General features: G+C 38.4%; 2 protein-coding genes across 2 annotated transcripts in view; both read left to right on the forward strand.

Annotated features, from left to right (window-relative positions):
* Positions 1 to 17,021, forward strand: part of LOC118232142 (basement membrane-specific heparan sulfate proteoglycan core protein-like) — a 1,449,502-nt gene that overhangs the window by 401,245 nt on the left and 1,031,236 nt on the right. Inside the window, exons 9-14 of the mRNA XM_035426794.1 lie at positions 10,685 to 10,942; positions 11,199 to 11,459; positions 12,808 to 13,065; positions 13,322 to 13,582; positions 14,934 to 15,197; positions 15,454 to 15,714. Of these exons, the coding sequence (XP_035282685.1) occupies positions 10,685 to 10,942; positions 11,199 to 11,459; positions 12,808 to 13,065; positions 13,322 to 13,582; positions 14,934 to 15,197; positions 15,454 to 15,714 (1,563 nt within the window). The remainder of the gene's footprint in view (positions 1 to 10,684; positions 10,943 to 11,198; positions 11,460 to 12,807; positions 13,066 to 13,321; positions 13,583 to 14,933; positions 15,198 to 15,453; positions 15,715 to 17,021) is intronic.
* Positions 1 to 17,021, forward strand: part of LOC118232256 — a 333,592-nt gene that overhangs the window by 282,544 nt on the left and 34,027 nt on the right. The window lies entirely within an intron of this gene.

A 17,021-nucleotide genomic window follows, 5' to 3' on the forward strand; every position in this document is an offset into this window, starting at 1 on the left:
ATAAAGCTTGGATATGAAGAAGGGGCGACATGGCTCAGGAGGTAAGACCGGTTGTCTGGCAATCGGAGGGTTGCCGGTTCAAACCCCACCCTGGGCATGTCGAAGTGTTCTTGAGCAAGACACCTAACCCCTAACCCCTAACCCCTAACTGCTCTGGCGAATGAGAGGCATCAATTGTAAAGCGCTTTGGATAAAAGCGCTATATAAATGCAGTCCATTTACCATTTACCATGAAGAGAGGAAACATGATCTGAGATCAGTTCTCTTACTCTATGAATAGGGATGAAGGTCAGTTTTGGTTGGAGTCCAGGGAAGGCTATAGTCACCTGCCTGAACCCTCCACCACCCCCACCCAACCAGTATGAGGCTCTTTTCATTTTCAGACCAAGTGAACTCAGTTCCCGTATGGAACAGTTAAGCATACTGTTAAAATGTAAGATACCACTAAAATGGACGAACTAAAGCTTCAACAGATGCACCAGGGACATATTAAACTTATGTTAGAGGTCTCTGGTAACTTGTTCATCCCTTCCCAATGGGAACACATCTCAGTGACTCTGTGCACACATGTTTGTATTTGACATAAATTTTCATGTTTGTAGTTCATATACAATGCAAGCTATTTGCTTCTTTTTGGTTTATACCTCATAGAGTACATCTCCACCATTTTGATTGTAGTTTATACATTTTGGGGTCTACACACCTAACTCATATTTAACTGTGATTTAATTGACATGTAAAAAATTATACTTCTTCAATGTAAAACCTTCAAGTGATTCTGTGATATATAATCCACTAAGTCAACAGAGGAATCTGTTTTTTGGGACAACAGAGTGGATAGGGAATGCAAGGGGCTGTGTGGCCACTCTGGTTCCCTTTTAACAGTGCAACTGGAGGCGCACTTATGTGTGACTGAGTCTCTTCCTGTGTCTCACCTCAGAGCAGAGCCTTCAGAGAGTGACAAACGCAGCCAGCGACACAAACTCTGTGCTTCAGAGAGCTGACGAGGCCTCAGTGTGGGATTAAAACACACAGAGGAGAGAATCTGCAAAGAATGAGAAATGATGGAGATCAGGGTGAAAGAGTCTCTTTTTGTCTTTAACTTTACAGAACTGCTGTCTGTTTCTGCTAGTTTATCCATCTTATAAAGCTGTTGGTGGAGGATTTTTCCCAGAGTACTGTAACCCTGCTGCAACATGCATGTTCATGTAACCCTGCTGCAACATGCATGTTCATGTAACCCTGCTGCAACATGCATGTTCATGTAACCCTGCTGCAACATGCATGTTCATTTAACCCTGCTGCAACATGCATGTTCCTGTAACCCTGCTGCAACATGCATGTTCATGTAACCCTGCTGCATACATGCTCCTGTGACACCGTTACACGTTTATATAACTCTGTTACACACACGCTCATAACTCATGTACATGCGCATGTACTCTCTCACGTTGAATCGAAAGATTATAATGCAGATTAATGCAGATTGTAATCTCTAAACTCTTGGTAACTTTTAAAAGCAAGGTCCAACATCTTTTAAAACAGTGTTTTAGCTTTACATTTTACAATGCCGTTGTATTGACCCCATTTTTACTTTCTGTCTGTTTAGCTATTTGAAATAATGTATCTTTGTGTTTGTTTTCTTTACATACATTGTTTTATTATGTCTATCAATATATTATGATTTATTTGAGCATTGTAAAGCACTGTGAACCTTGAACCTCTTTTTTGATAAAGATTATCATTATTTTCTTTACATGGCCATCATGTTTTGCCTGCAAACGCCGCCCCCCCCCCAAATAAAATAAAATAAAATAAAATAAACAAATTAAATAATATTCATATGAATTCCATTTTATTCATGTGTGGGCATCTATTTCATTTCTGTGAAATGTGAAAGATACAATAATCCAATCGGCTGTATGTAGTAAAAATCATCTTCATGAAGTATAAGCATTGAAATGTAACTAATTATGTGCATGAAGGACCGTATAACAGGCAAAGCAAAACCAAAGATCTAAAAGGTCACATGAACATCAACCACAGAAACAGCGCTGCTTCACCAGACACTGAACTGAGGTGTGAAATAAAATAAAGAATAGAACAGGCTGAAGGAAGTGAGCAGCACATTAAATGTCTGTGGTCAGGGTGGCTCAGGTCTGGAAGGCAGCTTCACCCAAAGCCGCGCCCGCTACTCCTCTGCACAAAAGAGCCAAGCAGGGGCACCTCACAGTACCTGCTTTGGGGCCCCAAAGCTGTGATACTTTCACAAAGATAAATACAACTGTCCGCTCCTTTTATCTTTGAAATCTGCGAAAGCAAGTGCAATCTATATGTTGATCTGGGGGTTATAGGCTAGGCTACTGCAGCAATACGTAGCCATTTGCATTGGAACATGATTCCCTCTATTTTCTGGCTTTTAAGCTACTGTTAACATATTTTACACAGCTGTGATGCTCATGCAGCTCTTTAATGTTTTTATATTCATTATTGTGTACCAATATGTCAAATTACACAGTGAAGTTGCATTCTTGTAAAATAATCTTTGTTGTCCATAATTTGATTTTATATTGTCATTCTTCAACAATGCTAAACTGCATGAGCTACGTGTCTGTCTTGGCCAGGACACTCTTAGAAAAGAGATTTTGAATCTCAACGAGACTCTCCTGGTTAAAGTAAAATGTAATAATATTTACAAATAGAAACTATTATTCTTAAAGCTTTGCATTCATCACAGTCAGTCTGCCATGTTCAGAAATATGAGCCTGTCAGCAGGGCCGTTTCAGACACTTTGAAAACCGTTAAGATCACACCTCCTCTACCAGCGTAAATGCGCGATGTAGCCCTGCTTTATTCTTAATGGCTGTTAGCACATTTTTTCATTGAGTTGTAAAATAATGTATATGATTCAGTAGAGTGCCTTGATAGAAATTGAGAGAAGACATCTTTGATTATTGCAAGCTTAAATTCATTGCGTTTTTTTAAACAGTGGAGAAATTTAAGTACAGTGTTGTTGTTCTCTGATCTACGGATTACAGCGAGTGCTTTATTCTGTGCTAATCTAGTGATCCTAATGGAGATCAGTCTCTCTCACTGCTGAAAGGTGGCTATGTGACCAGTGGGAAAAACATGCACAGCATTCGTTAAAACAGTAAATTAGCTTTCTTTAAATTAAAATTATGTAAAAAAAAAATATATATATATATATATATATACATATATCATTGCATACTGAAAGTAACTCTTTCTTTTATTACTTTCCATGTTATCTGTTAAACACTGAATATCAGTGAATTTTTTGTGGAATTTTGTTTATGGCTTATAAAAACAAAAGGCAATAATATAAGTAATGTTTTTTATATATATGTTCAGGCCGATGCAGCCATGCCCGAAACAACCTCAACAGTATTTTTGTAAGCCCTTCTCTCTGCCTCAGGTAAACAATTTAGCTACTTCAGTTCTGCTTATTAATGCCAGTTTACAGAGGTTACATTATCTATCGGAAGCTGAAATCTATTTAGAATTACTATGATTTGATATAACCCGTTTAACTCATTAGACAGGGAAAGCAAAACATTAAAGACATGTGTTACAGGAAATGGGAATCTAAATCTTACATACAAGATCACATACGTTGTTTAGATGCCCTATAGGTGGACATCTTAAACTGTTTTAAGCTACACTTGTATGTTGTCTAATCTGTGTTTGTCGTTTGCCCTTTTATGTATTGTGTATGCACTGACGCTTTTACACAAATTAAGTTCCTAACAGATAAAGTTATTTTGAATTTGAATTTGGTTTAGAGATTCTAGGCTGAGCAGAATCTTTTTACATTTGTTTTTACCACACATCTGCTGTGAAATATAGAACAAATGATTTATCTTAAGTTCCTGTTTATGCTCACCTCTGCAACAGAGATGAATAAATTTCTTTGGCTTCAAGGCATGGGCAGAACTGTAAATGAACTGCATTTACTGGTGTGCTCTATTCCTGAGGAAAATAATAGGCTTTGCCATCATTTAAACTTTTGTGAAACTAAATTTTATACTTGAAAATGTGTGTGTGTGTGTGTGTGTGTGTGTGTGCATCTCCTTTGCATAGTCCTCCAGACCCCTGTCTGAAGATATTACAGTCACATATTTTATTATAGTCTGCGCAGATTATAATCTCCAAACTCAAGTCACTTTAAAAGTAAGGTCCTAGATTTTACTAAAACAGTGTTTTAGTACTTAATTTTACATCGCCTTGTTGTATTGAGCCCAAATTTAAGTATCTGTTTGGTTTTAGATATTTGAAAGAATGCATATTTTAATTTGTTTTCTTTACATACATTGTTTTATTATGTGTATCAATGTATTACAGATTATTTGAGCATTGTGCAGCACTGTGAACCTCAAACCTCTGTTCTGAAAAATATTATCATTATTTTCTTCATATGGCCATCATGTCTTGCCGGCATTCCATTTAGTTCACATGTGGGGATCAAGTTCATGTCTGTGAATGATACTATAATAATACTATACAATAGGTCGTATGTAGTAAAAGTCATCTTCATTAAATATCAGAATTGAAATGCAACTAATTATGTGCATGAAGGACCGTATAACAGGCAAAGCCAAACCAAAGTTCTAAAAGGTCACATGAACATCAACCACAGAAACAGCGCTGCTCCACCCCAACTGAACTGAGATGAGGAATAAAATAAAGAATAGAACAGGCTGCAGGAAGTGAGCAGCGCTTGAACTGTCTGTGGTCAGGGCGGCTCTAGCCTGAAATTAGGCAGCTTCACCCACAGCCGCGCCCGCTACTCCTTTGCACAAAAGAGCCAAGCAGGGGCACCTCACAGTACCCGCTTTGGGGCCCCAGAGCCCTGATACTTTCACAAAGATAACTACACCTGTCCGCTCCTTTTATCTTCTGCAAAAGTAAGTGAAATCTTTATGTTGATCTGGGGGTTATAGGCTAGGCTACTGCAGCCAAATTTTGTCATTCGCATTGGATCATGGTTCCCTCTTTTTTCTGGCTTTTAAACTACTGTTAACATATTTTACACAGCTGTGATGCTCATGCAGCTCTTTAATGTGTTATATTCATTATTGTGTACCAATATGTCAAATTACACAGTGAAGTTGCATTCTTGTAATATAATCTTTGTTGTCCATAATTTGATTTTATATTGTCATTCTTCAACAATACTAAACTGCGTGAGCTGCTGCCTGTCTTGGCCAGGACACTCTTGAAAAAGAGATTTTGAATCTCAACGAGACTCTCCTGGTTAAAGTAAACTGTACTAATATTTACAAATAGAAACAATTATTCTTAAAGCTTTGCATTCATCACAGTCAGTCTGCCATGTTCAGAAATATGAGCCTGTCAGCAGGGCCATTTCAGACAGTTTGAAAACCATTAAAATCACACCTCCTCTACCAGCGTAAGCGCACAATTTCGCCCTGTTTTATTCTTAATGGCTGTTAACACATTTTTTCATTGAGTTGTAAAATAATGTACATGATTCAATAGAGTGCCTTCATAGAAGTTGAGAGAAGACATTTTTGATTTTTGCACGTTTACATTTATTGCATTTTTTTAAACAGTGGAGACATTTAAGTACAGTGTTGTTGTTCTCTGATCTACGGATTACAGCGAGTGCTTTATTCTGTGCTAATATAGTGATCCTAATGATCCTCACTGCTGAAAGGTGGCTATGTGACCAGTGGGGAAAACATGCACAGCATTTGTTAAAACAGTAAATTATGTTTCTTAAAATTAAAATTATGAAAAAATAAATAAATAAATAAATAAATATATATATATATATATATATATATATATATATATCATTGCATACTGAAAGTAACTCTTTCTTTTATTACTTTCCATGTTATTTGTTAAATGCTGAATATCAATGATTTTTTTGTGGAATTTTGGTTATGGCTTAAAAAACAAAAGGCAATAATATAAATTATGTTTTTTATATGTATGTTCAGGCCGATGCAGCCATGCCCCAAACAACCTCAACAGTGTTTATGTAAGCCCTTCTCTCTGCCTCAGGTAAACAATTTAGTTACTTCAGTTCTGCTTATTAATGCCAGTTTACAGAGGTTACAATATCTATCAGAAGCTAAAATCTATTTAGAATTACTATGATTTGATATAACCTGTTTAACTCATTAGACCGAGAAAGCAAAAAATTAAAGGAAATGGGAATCTAAATCTTATACACAAGATCACATACGTTGTTTAAACTGTTTTAAGCTACACTTATTGTCTAATCTGTGTTTCTCATTTGTCCGGTTATGTATTATATATGCACTGACGCTTTTACACAAATGAAGTTCCTAACGGATACATACAGTTATTTTGAATTTGAATTTGAATTTGGTTTTGAGATTCTTGGCTGAGCAGAATCTTTTTACATTAGTTTTTACCACACATCTGCTGTGAAATGTATAGCATAGGATTGTGAAATATAGAGCATAGGATTAATCTGAAGTTCCTGTTCATGCTCAGCTCTGTAACAGAGATTAGTAGATTTCTTTGGCTTTATGACATGCACAGAACTGTAAATGAACTGCATTTACTGGTGTGCTCTATTCCTGAAGAATAGATTTTGCCATCATTTCAACTTTTTTGAAACTAAATTTTATTCTTGAAATAATGTGTGTGTGTGTATGTGTGTGTGTGTGCGTCCGTCTCCTTTGTATAGTCCTCAAGACCCCTGTCTGAAGATATTACAGGCTCATATTGTATTATAGTCTGTGCAGATTATAATCTCCAAACTCAAGTCACATTTACATTGCATTGTTGTATTGAGCCCATATTTGAGATTCTGTCTGGTTTTAGGTATTTGAAAGAATGCATATTTTATTTGTTTTCTTTACATACATTGTTTTCTTTTGTGTATCAATGTATTATGGTTTATTTGAGCATTGTAAAGCACTGTGAACCTCGAACATCTGTTCTGAAAATTTTTTTCATTATTTTCTTCAAATGGCCATCATGTTTTGCCTGCATTCCATTTAGTTCACATGCGGGGATCAAGTTAATCTCTGTGAAAGATTCTATAATAATACTATTCAATAAGTTGCATGTAGTAAAAGACATCTTCATGAAATATCAGCATTGAAACGCAACTAATTATGTATATGAAGGACCGTATAACAGGCAAAGCAAAAGCAAAGTTCTAAAAGGTCACATGAACATCAACCACAGAAACAGCGCTGCTCCACCCCAACTGAACTGAGGTGTGGAATAAAAAAAAGAATAGAACAGGCTGCAAGAAGTGAGCAGCGCTTTAACTGTCTGTGGTCAGAGTCACACTCTGGACCCCCAAACCACCATACTGCACTGCTGCCATACACAAAGATATGAAAACTAGGCCTGTCCACTCCTTTCATCTTCTGTGAAAGTACAGTGTGTGCAATCTTTATGTTGATAAGCAGGTTATAGGCTAAGCAACAGCAGTGTTTTGTTGATGTTTCGGCTTCATGTCAAAAATCCGATGCATGAAACATAAACACGACTGAGCTATGTATGGTAGCAATGGTAAAGCATGCTGTTTGTGGCAGTAAAATTTACCTAGGAGGGATAGATGGATGCAATACATTCAATCTACTTGTAGATGGGGCAGTTACTAAAATAGGGAAGTCCTGTATGTACATTTCAGATCAATTTCTTGGAAGATCTTGTACTAAACTGAATTTAATAGTCTGGATTTGGTAATGGATTTTGTATAGGGCTCCTGAATGTATCAGTGTTTACCTGTGCCTGATGCCTATCACACCGTTTACAGTCACTTTTATATTAACCTCTACTGTACATGTATTGGAATAGGGATGGCACGGTGGTTCAGTGGGTAGCACTGTCGCCTCACAGCAAGAAGGCACTGGGTTTGAATCTCAGTTTGGGGCCTTTGTGTCTGTAGTTTGCATGTACCTCCGGGTACTCCGGTTGCCTCCCACGGTCCAAAAACATGCAAATAGGCCAATTGGAGACTCTAAATTGCCCATAGGTATAAATGTATGAGTGAATGGTGTGTGTTCCCTGCGATAGATTGGCAGCCTGACCAGAGTGTATTCCTGCCTCTCGCCCAATGCATGCTTGGATAGGCTCCAGCACCAGCTCCAGCTCAGGATAAGTGGGTATTGATAATGGATGGATTGATGGATGTATTGAAATAGGCAAAGCCTCAGATCTTAGCAACAGTTTGTGTTGTAATCCGGAATCATTTTTATAAAAACATAGTAGTTATGTTTATTTTATAAGCATAATATGCAAAAATGAACATAATTATTAACATCTGAATTTCAATAATACAGTGGGGCAAAGAAATGAGAATTACCCAGTCTTTTTGAAAAGGCACCACTGGTCCAGTCCAGACACAAAGCAAACATTTCTGTATATTTTATTCAAACTCTTGTATCCAATAAAATTTAAAATGTGTATGATCTTCAGGAAGTGAATCAGAACTGTAACACATTCCACTTTTATGTTTAGTGTGAAGCATTTCATTTGCGATCATATTCAGCCACACTGCTCTGTCTGCAAGGCTGTTTAATACTAATGGCTCATTAGCAAGCCACTGAGGCCAGAACAGGACTCTCTCCTGGTAAGTGCATTATCATATCATTTCATTTAGTCAAAACTACGTCACAATATTTTGAGGTGCAAGAAGATTAAACTGCAATCAAATATTAAATAAAATGAATTTTCGGACTATAAATGATTGCAACCCCTTCTATACAAATATCATTCATCAAGTAAAAGGCTGTTTGAGTCTCTGCTTTCTGGAATCTTTGTGAGCTCTTCATAAAACCCAAAGCATTTTTAGGCATTAGCAGCACATTAACTCACTGTGTGTGCTTGTGTAGTAATTGTTATTCTGCTATTTCTGCAAATTAATAGAATACTCTGACAGTCTTTCTTTGTGCTGTTCATTTTCACAGTGTAAATAATAATCAAGACCTGTATATGTGTATTTGGATAAATATTTTCAATCTGATGCAGCCATGCTCTTCAGTACATTGTTGGTAATCATCCTCTCCATGTCAGGTAAATTGTTCTTTTTTTTTTTTTTTTCCAAATGTAGTTCTGATATTTCGGTCTACATATAAAGTATTTATCAGCATGTGTTCATATTTATTAGTCTCTCTTCATTATCTCAATCAGAAGCCAAAGTAAATACATTTAAATTGCTTTAAGGAATGCATATAATTTATATAAAATAAGGTTCTACTGTACATTAATTTAGAGTAGTGCAACATCGCTCATCAGAATAGAGAGGGGAAAAAGAGAGAACTTAAAAAAATGAAGTTCCTCTTCACACTCAGCGTTGAAACTGAGACAGAGGCATGATATAAATATCTGTGGCTGTACTAAATGATCGGAGCTGTTGATTGTGCATGTTGCATTCTTAGAATGACACAGACACAAGTATTCCGGTGCCACATTTTAATGAAAGCAGTTTGTTTTCACTGCACGCAAAACATAACAGTTTTCGGCCGAAGTTATATGCAGACAATTGTTCTTAACTTACTTGGTTTGCTACTACATTCTAGCAAAGCTAGCTACTAAGCAATACTTCCTGTACCTGCAAATCTCACGTTGATTGGCGGCTACTGCCATCTACTGACATCAGTTAGTATTGAAGTACAAGTACAATTATTGATTTTCCATAGTTTTGGAGAAGTTAGGTGCAGTTGTTTTAAAGTTTGGTTAATTGAATCCCTTATCTGTCATATTGCCAACACAACTGTGTTTTAAAGGATTTATGAGCAGTGTGTTTGTGTGTGTGCGTGCGTGAATTTGTGTGTGTGTGTGTGTATGTGTGTGTGCATGCATTTGCGTATGTGTGTACGTGTGTGTGTATGTATGCATACATGTGTGCGTGTGTGTGTGTGTGCGCGTGTGTGTGGGTGTATGTATACATGTGTGTGTGTGCGTATGTGTTTGTGTGTGCGTATGTGCAGGAGAATACTACTGTGAGGCACAGAATGGGATTGGGACAGACATCTCTCCTCCTAAAGGTCTTGATGTGCAATGTGAGTATATCAGTACATCTCAGCTTCAGACACACAGAGCAGAGAGTCAGTATCTCCTGAGTGTCTTTGGGCAACTTCACAGCAGTAACACACTGAGTAAAGCAATCACACTGACCAGTGGAGGAGAAATCAGATATAATTACATTATCATACAGTGATGAGCCTGATCATACTGACATGTTTTAGGTAAAACGTGTAGTCATTTTGAGTTTGCAAAAGGCAAAAAAGGTACCACATGCAGCTGTTCAACTTTAAAAAATTAAGTTATCTTTTGTAATGTAGATGCTAAAAAAACATATCTAAATACTGCTGTCACTTTTAAAAACTAGTTTCTGCTGTGTAATTTCGAATCGAAAAGCAATAATACAATTAACCAACAGGGGAATGAGCAGGACGCAAAACAGAAATTCTCAAATCTCACCACCCAGAACAGGGAAAACAGAAACAGAAACAGAAACACAGAACCATGACACTCTCATCCGCTTAGTGACCATCAATTCTCTACTCACGTTTCCGTTTGCTATTGATATTATTAGTGCACATTATGTCTGTTAAAAAAATCATTTTTATCACCTTGCTGGATATTCTACTGTAGAATAGAAGTGTGTTGAGTTACATTCTGTTTTCTTTTTTAACCCACTCAGGTTTGAAGGTGGATATACATTCTGACACAGTGTCAGGGGGAGAGACAGTGGAACTGACCTGTACAGCAACCTGCACTGGGCTGGGCAACAGCTTCATTTGGTACAAGAATGAGCAGCTTCTGCCTGACGACTACAGGTTCTCCCAGTCCCATAGAATCCTTACATTCACAGCCAGAAGTGGAGATACGGGCAGATACTCCTGTGCTGTAAGAGGCAATCAGCATCTTGTTTCCCCTGCCGTGACTCTCAGTGTGAGATGTGAGTGTTTGAGGTCACATTTGTGTATTTTATATTCATTTATGCACAAGAACTAATTCTTCTGAGAGAACAAGCATTCCATTATCAGACAGATTGAGATTTTGGGGTCTCAGTTGACTTCAATCTTTAATTGAAATGAAAAACTGGACCATTGACAGTAATATGCATTCATACATTTATTGTGGGTGCTGTACAATGTGGAATTTTGTTGAATAACTCAATATATTGTGTTATTGTATTTCTTCTTCTCACTCAGGTGTAAAGGTTGAAATTAAACCTAGCACAGTGAATGAGGGTGTAAGTGTGACACTAACCTGTAAAATCACCTGCACTGACCTGACTGGCAGCCAAACATTCATCTGGAACAAGAATGGACAATATCTATCTCACACCACCCAGACATATCAAAATCATGACCTTCAGTTCAAAGCCAGCAGTGGAGATGCAGGCAGCTACTCCTGTGCAGTGACAGGTCATGAGAATCTCCCATCCCCAGCAGTGACTCTCAGTGTGAGATGTGAGTATTTGAAGACAAACTCATACATTTAACTTTACTGAGCCTCATTTGTTACTCATTTTGAAAAAGCGGTGATGCAGTTGTACTTTAATGTACCTTTAAAAGACATGAGAACTGGGCAGAAGAGCAACCCGCAGATAATGATTAGGAAATGGAAGTTATGTTTAGAAACGATGTCGGATTAAGTTCATTCCAAAAATGCTGCAGCCTGTTTGTTAAAGCTATAAAGGAGAAGAACATACAATTGGATCATAGCACTTTATCCAAAAACCTCTGATTGGCTAGGCTCTATACCTACATTTCCACTGTAGTAATACAGTGTAGCATTCGGTCCGCCCAGGCAGCGGATTGGTCTGTCCAACCATGCTGTCCAAGCACAACATCTTACATCTCTGTATAGTGCAAAGGCGTAAGGTGCTACATTGCCAGCTGAAAAAAGGGGCAGGCATGTCTGAATTGTCAAGTGCCTCCTTTGTTAAGAAAACATTGGGTAGCATTGCTTTGGAATACAGCTTTTTTAATTTCGGTGTGGCAAGATAGCCTATATAGTCCGTAGTACAGTAACTTGGCATCATTTTGAAATCAATACTTCTAATGGCAGGCCTAGATTTAGCCAGTTTGAATGAATGAGTTAGACAGTGCTTTGTATGTGTGAGTAACTTCGCATTTTTGTGCATTGAAAACATGTTTTTTTATTTGATAATACAATGCCCTGTAGATGGCAGAATCACCCTTTATCAGCCACCAAATAATTTTTAAAAGAAAACAAACTCAAAAAATTCTTAAGAACCAAAAAACACAGAACAGAACACAGGCAGGCAGGGTACAGGCATGTGGAACACACAGGCAAACACATAAAAGAAACGCAAGATACATACAGGTCAGGAACAAGCACAAGTCGGAAACAAACACAAGGAACCAGCACCCGAGGCAAGGGGACAAAGAACTGAAATAGACGGGGGTAACAAGACACAGGTGAACTCAAAGAACAATCAAACCAGAGGGAAGGGAAAACAAGAGGCAGGTGGGGACGGTGGTTAAATAACGAGACAATAATAAAATAATCGAAAGCAATAATACAATTAACCAACAGGGGAATGAGAAGGACACAAAACAGAAGTGCTGCCATCTGGCGGCCCAACAGGGAAAAACAGATAGAAACACAGAACCATGACACTCTCATCCGCTTAGTGACCATCAATTCTCTACTCACGTTTCCGTTTGCTATTGATATTATTAGTGCACATTATGTCTGTTAAAAAAATCATTTTTATCACCTTGCTGGATATTCTACTGTAGAATAGAAGTGTGTTGAGTTACATTCTGTTTTCTTTTTTAACCCACTCAGGTTTGAAGGTGGATATACATTCTGACACAGTGTCAGGGGGAGAGACAGTGGAACTGACCTGTACAGCAACCTGCACTGGGCTGGGCAACAGCTTCATTTGGTACAAGAATGAGCAGCTTCTGCCTGACGACTACAGGTTCTCCCAGTCCCATAGAATCCATACATTCACAGCCAGAAGTGGAGATACGGGCAGATACTCCTGTGCTGTAAGAGGCAATCAGCATCTTGATTCCCCTGCCGTGACTCTCAGTGTGAGATGTGAGTGTTTGAGGTCACATTTGTGTATTTTATATTCATTTATGCACAAGAACTAATTCTTCTGAGAGAACAAGCATTCCATTATCAGACAGATTGAGATTTTGGGGTCTCAGTTGACTTCAATCTTTAATTGAAATGAAAAACTGGACCATTGACAGTAATATGCATTCATACATTTATTGTGGGTGCTGTACAATGTGGAATTTTGTTGAATAACTCAATATATTGTGTTATTGTATTTCTTCTTCTCACTCAGGTGTAAAGGTTGAAATTAAACCTAGCACAGTGAATGAGGGTGTAAGTGTGACACTAACCTGTAAAATCACCTGCACTGACCGGACTGGCAGCCAAACATTCATCTGGAACAAGAATGGACAATATCTGTCTCACACCACCCAGACATATCAAAATCATGACCTTCAGTTCAAAGCCAGCAGTGGAGATGCAGGCAGCTACTCCTGTGCAGTAAGAGGTCATGAGAATCTCCCATCCCCAGCAGTGACTCTCAGTGTGAGATGTGAGTATTTGAAGACAAACTCATACATTTAACTTTACTGAGCCTCATTTGTTACTCATTTTGAAAAAGCGGTGATGCAGTTGTACTTTAATGTACCTTTAAAAGACATGAGAACTGGGCAGAAGAGCAACCCGCAGATAATGATTAGGAAATGGAAGTTATGTTTAGAAACGATGTCGGATTAAGTTCATTCCAAAAATGCTGCAGCCTGTTTGTTAAAGCTATAAAGGAGAAGAACATACAATTGGATCATAGCACTTTATCCAAAAACCTCTGATTGGCTAGGCTCTACACCTACATTTCCACTGTAGTAATACAGTGTAGCATTCGGTCCGCCCAGGCAGCGGATTGGTCTGTCCAACCATGCTGTCCAAGCACAACATCTTACATCTCTGTATAGTGCAAAGGCGTAAGGTGCTACATTGCCAGCTGAAAAAAGGGGCAGGCATGTCTGAATTGTCAAGTGCCTCCTTTGTTAAGAAAACATTGGGCAGCATTGCTTTGGAATACAGCTTTTTTAATTTCGGTGCGGCAAGATAGCCTATATAGTCCGTAGTACAGTAACTTGGCATCATTTTGAAATCAATACTACTAATGGCAGGCCTAGATTTAGCCAGTTTGAATGAATGAGTTATAGACAGTGCTTTGTATGTGTGAGTAACTTGGCATTTTTGAGCATTGAAAACATGTTTTTTATGAGATAATACAATGCCCTGTAGATGGCGGTATCACCCTTTATCAGCCACCAAATAATTTTTAAAAGAAAACAACAAACTCAAAAAATTCTTAAGAACCAAAAAACACAGAACAGAACACAGGCAGGCAGGGTACAGGCATGTGGAACACACAGGCAAACACATAAAAGAAACGCAAGATACATACAGGTCAGGAACAAGCACAAGTCGGAAACAAACACAAGGAACCAGCACCCGAGGCAAGGGGACAAAGAACTGAAATAGACGGGGGTAACAAGACACAGGTGAACTCAAAGAACAATCAAATCAGAGGGAAGGGAAAACGAGAGGCAGGTGGGGACGGTGGTTAAATAACGAGACAATAATAAAATAATCGAAAGCAATAAAACAATTAACCAACAGGGGAATGAGCAGGACACAAAACAGAAGTGCTGCTATCTGGTGGCCCAACAGGGAAAACAGAGATAGAAACACAGAACCATGACACTCATCCGCTTAGTGACCATCAATTCTCTACTCACGTTTCCGTTTGCTATTGATATTATTAGTGCACATTATGTCTGTTAAAAAAATCATTTTTATCACCTTGCAGGATATTCTACTGTAGAATAGAAGTGTTTTGAGTTACATTCTGTTTTCTTTTTTAACCCACTCAGGCTTGAAGGTGGATATAAATTATGACACAGTGTCAGGGGGAGAGACAGTGGAACTGACCTGTACAGCAACCTGCACTCACCTGACTGAGAGCAACAGCTTCATCTGGTACAAGAATGAGCAGCTTCTGACTGACGACAACAGGATCTACCAGCCCTATAGAATCCTTACATTCACTGCCAGAAGTGGAGATACGGGCAGATATTCCTGTGCTGTAAGAGGCAATCAGCATCTTGTTTCCCCTGCCGTGACTCTCAGTGTGAGATGTGAGTGTTTGAGGTCACATTTGTGTATTTTATATTCATTTATGCACAAGAACTAATTCTTCTGAGAGAACAAGCATTCCATTATCAGACAGATTGAGATTTTGGGGTCTCAGTTGACTTCAATCTTCAATTGAAATGAAAAACTGGACCATTGACAGTAATATGCATTCATACATTTATTGCGGGTGCTGTACAATGTGGAATTTTGTTGAATAACTCAATATATTGTGTTATTCTATTTCTTCTTCTCACTCAGGTGTAAAGGTTGAAATTACATCTAGCACAGTGAGTGAGGGAGTAAGTGTGACACTAACCTGTAAAATCACCTGCACTGACCTGACTGGCAGCCAAACATTCATCTGGTACAAGAATGGACAATCTCTGTCTTACACCACCCAGAATTATCAAAATCATGACCTTCAGTTCAATGCCAGCAGTGGAGATGCAGGCAGCTACTCCTGTGCAGTGACAGGTCATGAGAATCTCCCATCCCCAGCAGTGACTCTCAGTGTGAGATGTGAGTATTTGAAGACAAACTCATACATTTAACTTTACTGAGCCTCATTTGTTACTCATTTTGAAAAAGCGGTGATGCAGTTATACTTTAATGTACCTTTAAAAGACATGAGAACTGGGCAGAAGAGCAACCCGCAGATAATGATTAGGAAATGGAAGTTATGTTTAGAAACGATGTCGGATTAAGTTCATTCTAAAAATTGAAAGAAAGTTGGCATTGCAATAATAGCAGTCAAACAAAATGACATATTGGAAACATTGAGGAAAAGGAAACATACTTTAACTGAGGTAAGTGTGAGATCTATATAAAACTGCAGGACCTGTTATTTTCTCTTTCAGATCCTCCCAAAAACATCTCAGTATCAGTTAGCCCCTCTGGTGAAATAGTGGAGGGCAGTTCAGTGACTCTGACCTGCAGCAGCGCTGCCAACCCACCAGTGCACAGATACACCTGGTATAAGATTAATAGAGCTGTATCCTCAGAGACAGGAGGACCAGAGGACAGTTACACCATTAAAAACATCACACTGCAGGATGCAGGAGAATACACCTGTACGGCAGAGAATGGGATTGGGACAAACAGATCTCCTCCTAAACGTCTTGATGTGCAGTGTGAGTATGTCAGTGCATCTCAGCTTCAGACACACAGAGCAGAGAGTCAGTATCTCCTGAGTGTCTTTGGGTAACTTCACAGCAGTAAGACACTGAGTAAAGCAGTCACACTGGCCAGTGGAGGAGAATGATGAGCCTGATCATACTGACATGTCTTACATCTGTAAAGCCAGTAGTCATTTTGCCAGAGGTGGACAATCCAGGTTCAGAAAGTAAAAGTTCATCCCAGGATTTTGTTCAAGTCACCTGGATTTGCTAATGAGCACCATTCTTCAGCCAGGATGTAGTGCTAAATCAGCTGGCTGAGTTCAGGGGTGGATGAAATACATTGCAGGACTTTTACTTTCTGACCCCTGGAATGTCCACCTCTGCATTTTGCATTTGCACAGGGAAAAAAAGTATCACACGTAGCAGTTGAACTTTAACAAAATTAAGTTATCATTATTAATGAACATGCTAAAAATGATTATATCTGAATACTGCTGTCACTATTGAAACTTGTCTATCTGGTGACAGAACCCTATAAAAGCTACAGTATATCCAGTTCATGACACAGGGGGAAATGACACACAGTGTGAGATTTCAGCTCCATTATAAACTTTAAAATAAGTAAATAAATCAAATAAATAAAGTAAAACATTTTTCTTTTGATTTCAGATGCTCCCATGAACACCTCAGTATCAGTGAGCCCCTCTG

The sequence above is a fragment of the Anguilla anguilla genome, chromosome 1 (genome assembly GCF_013347855.1).
Source record: "Anguilla anguilla isolate fAngAng1 chromosome 1, fAngAng1.pri, whole genome shotgun sequence".
In the NCBI taxonomy this organism is placed as follows: Eukaryota; Metazoa; Chordata; class Actinopteri; order Anguilliformes; family Anguillidae; genus Anguilla; species Anguilla anguilla.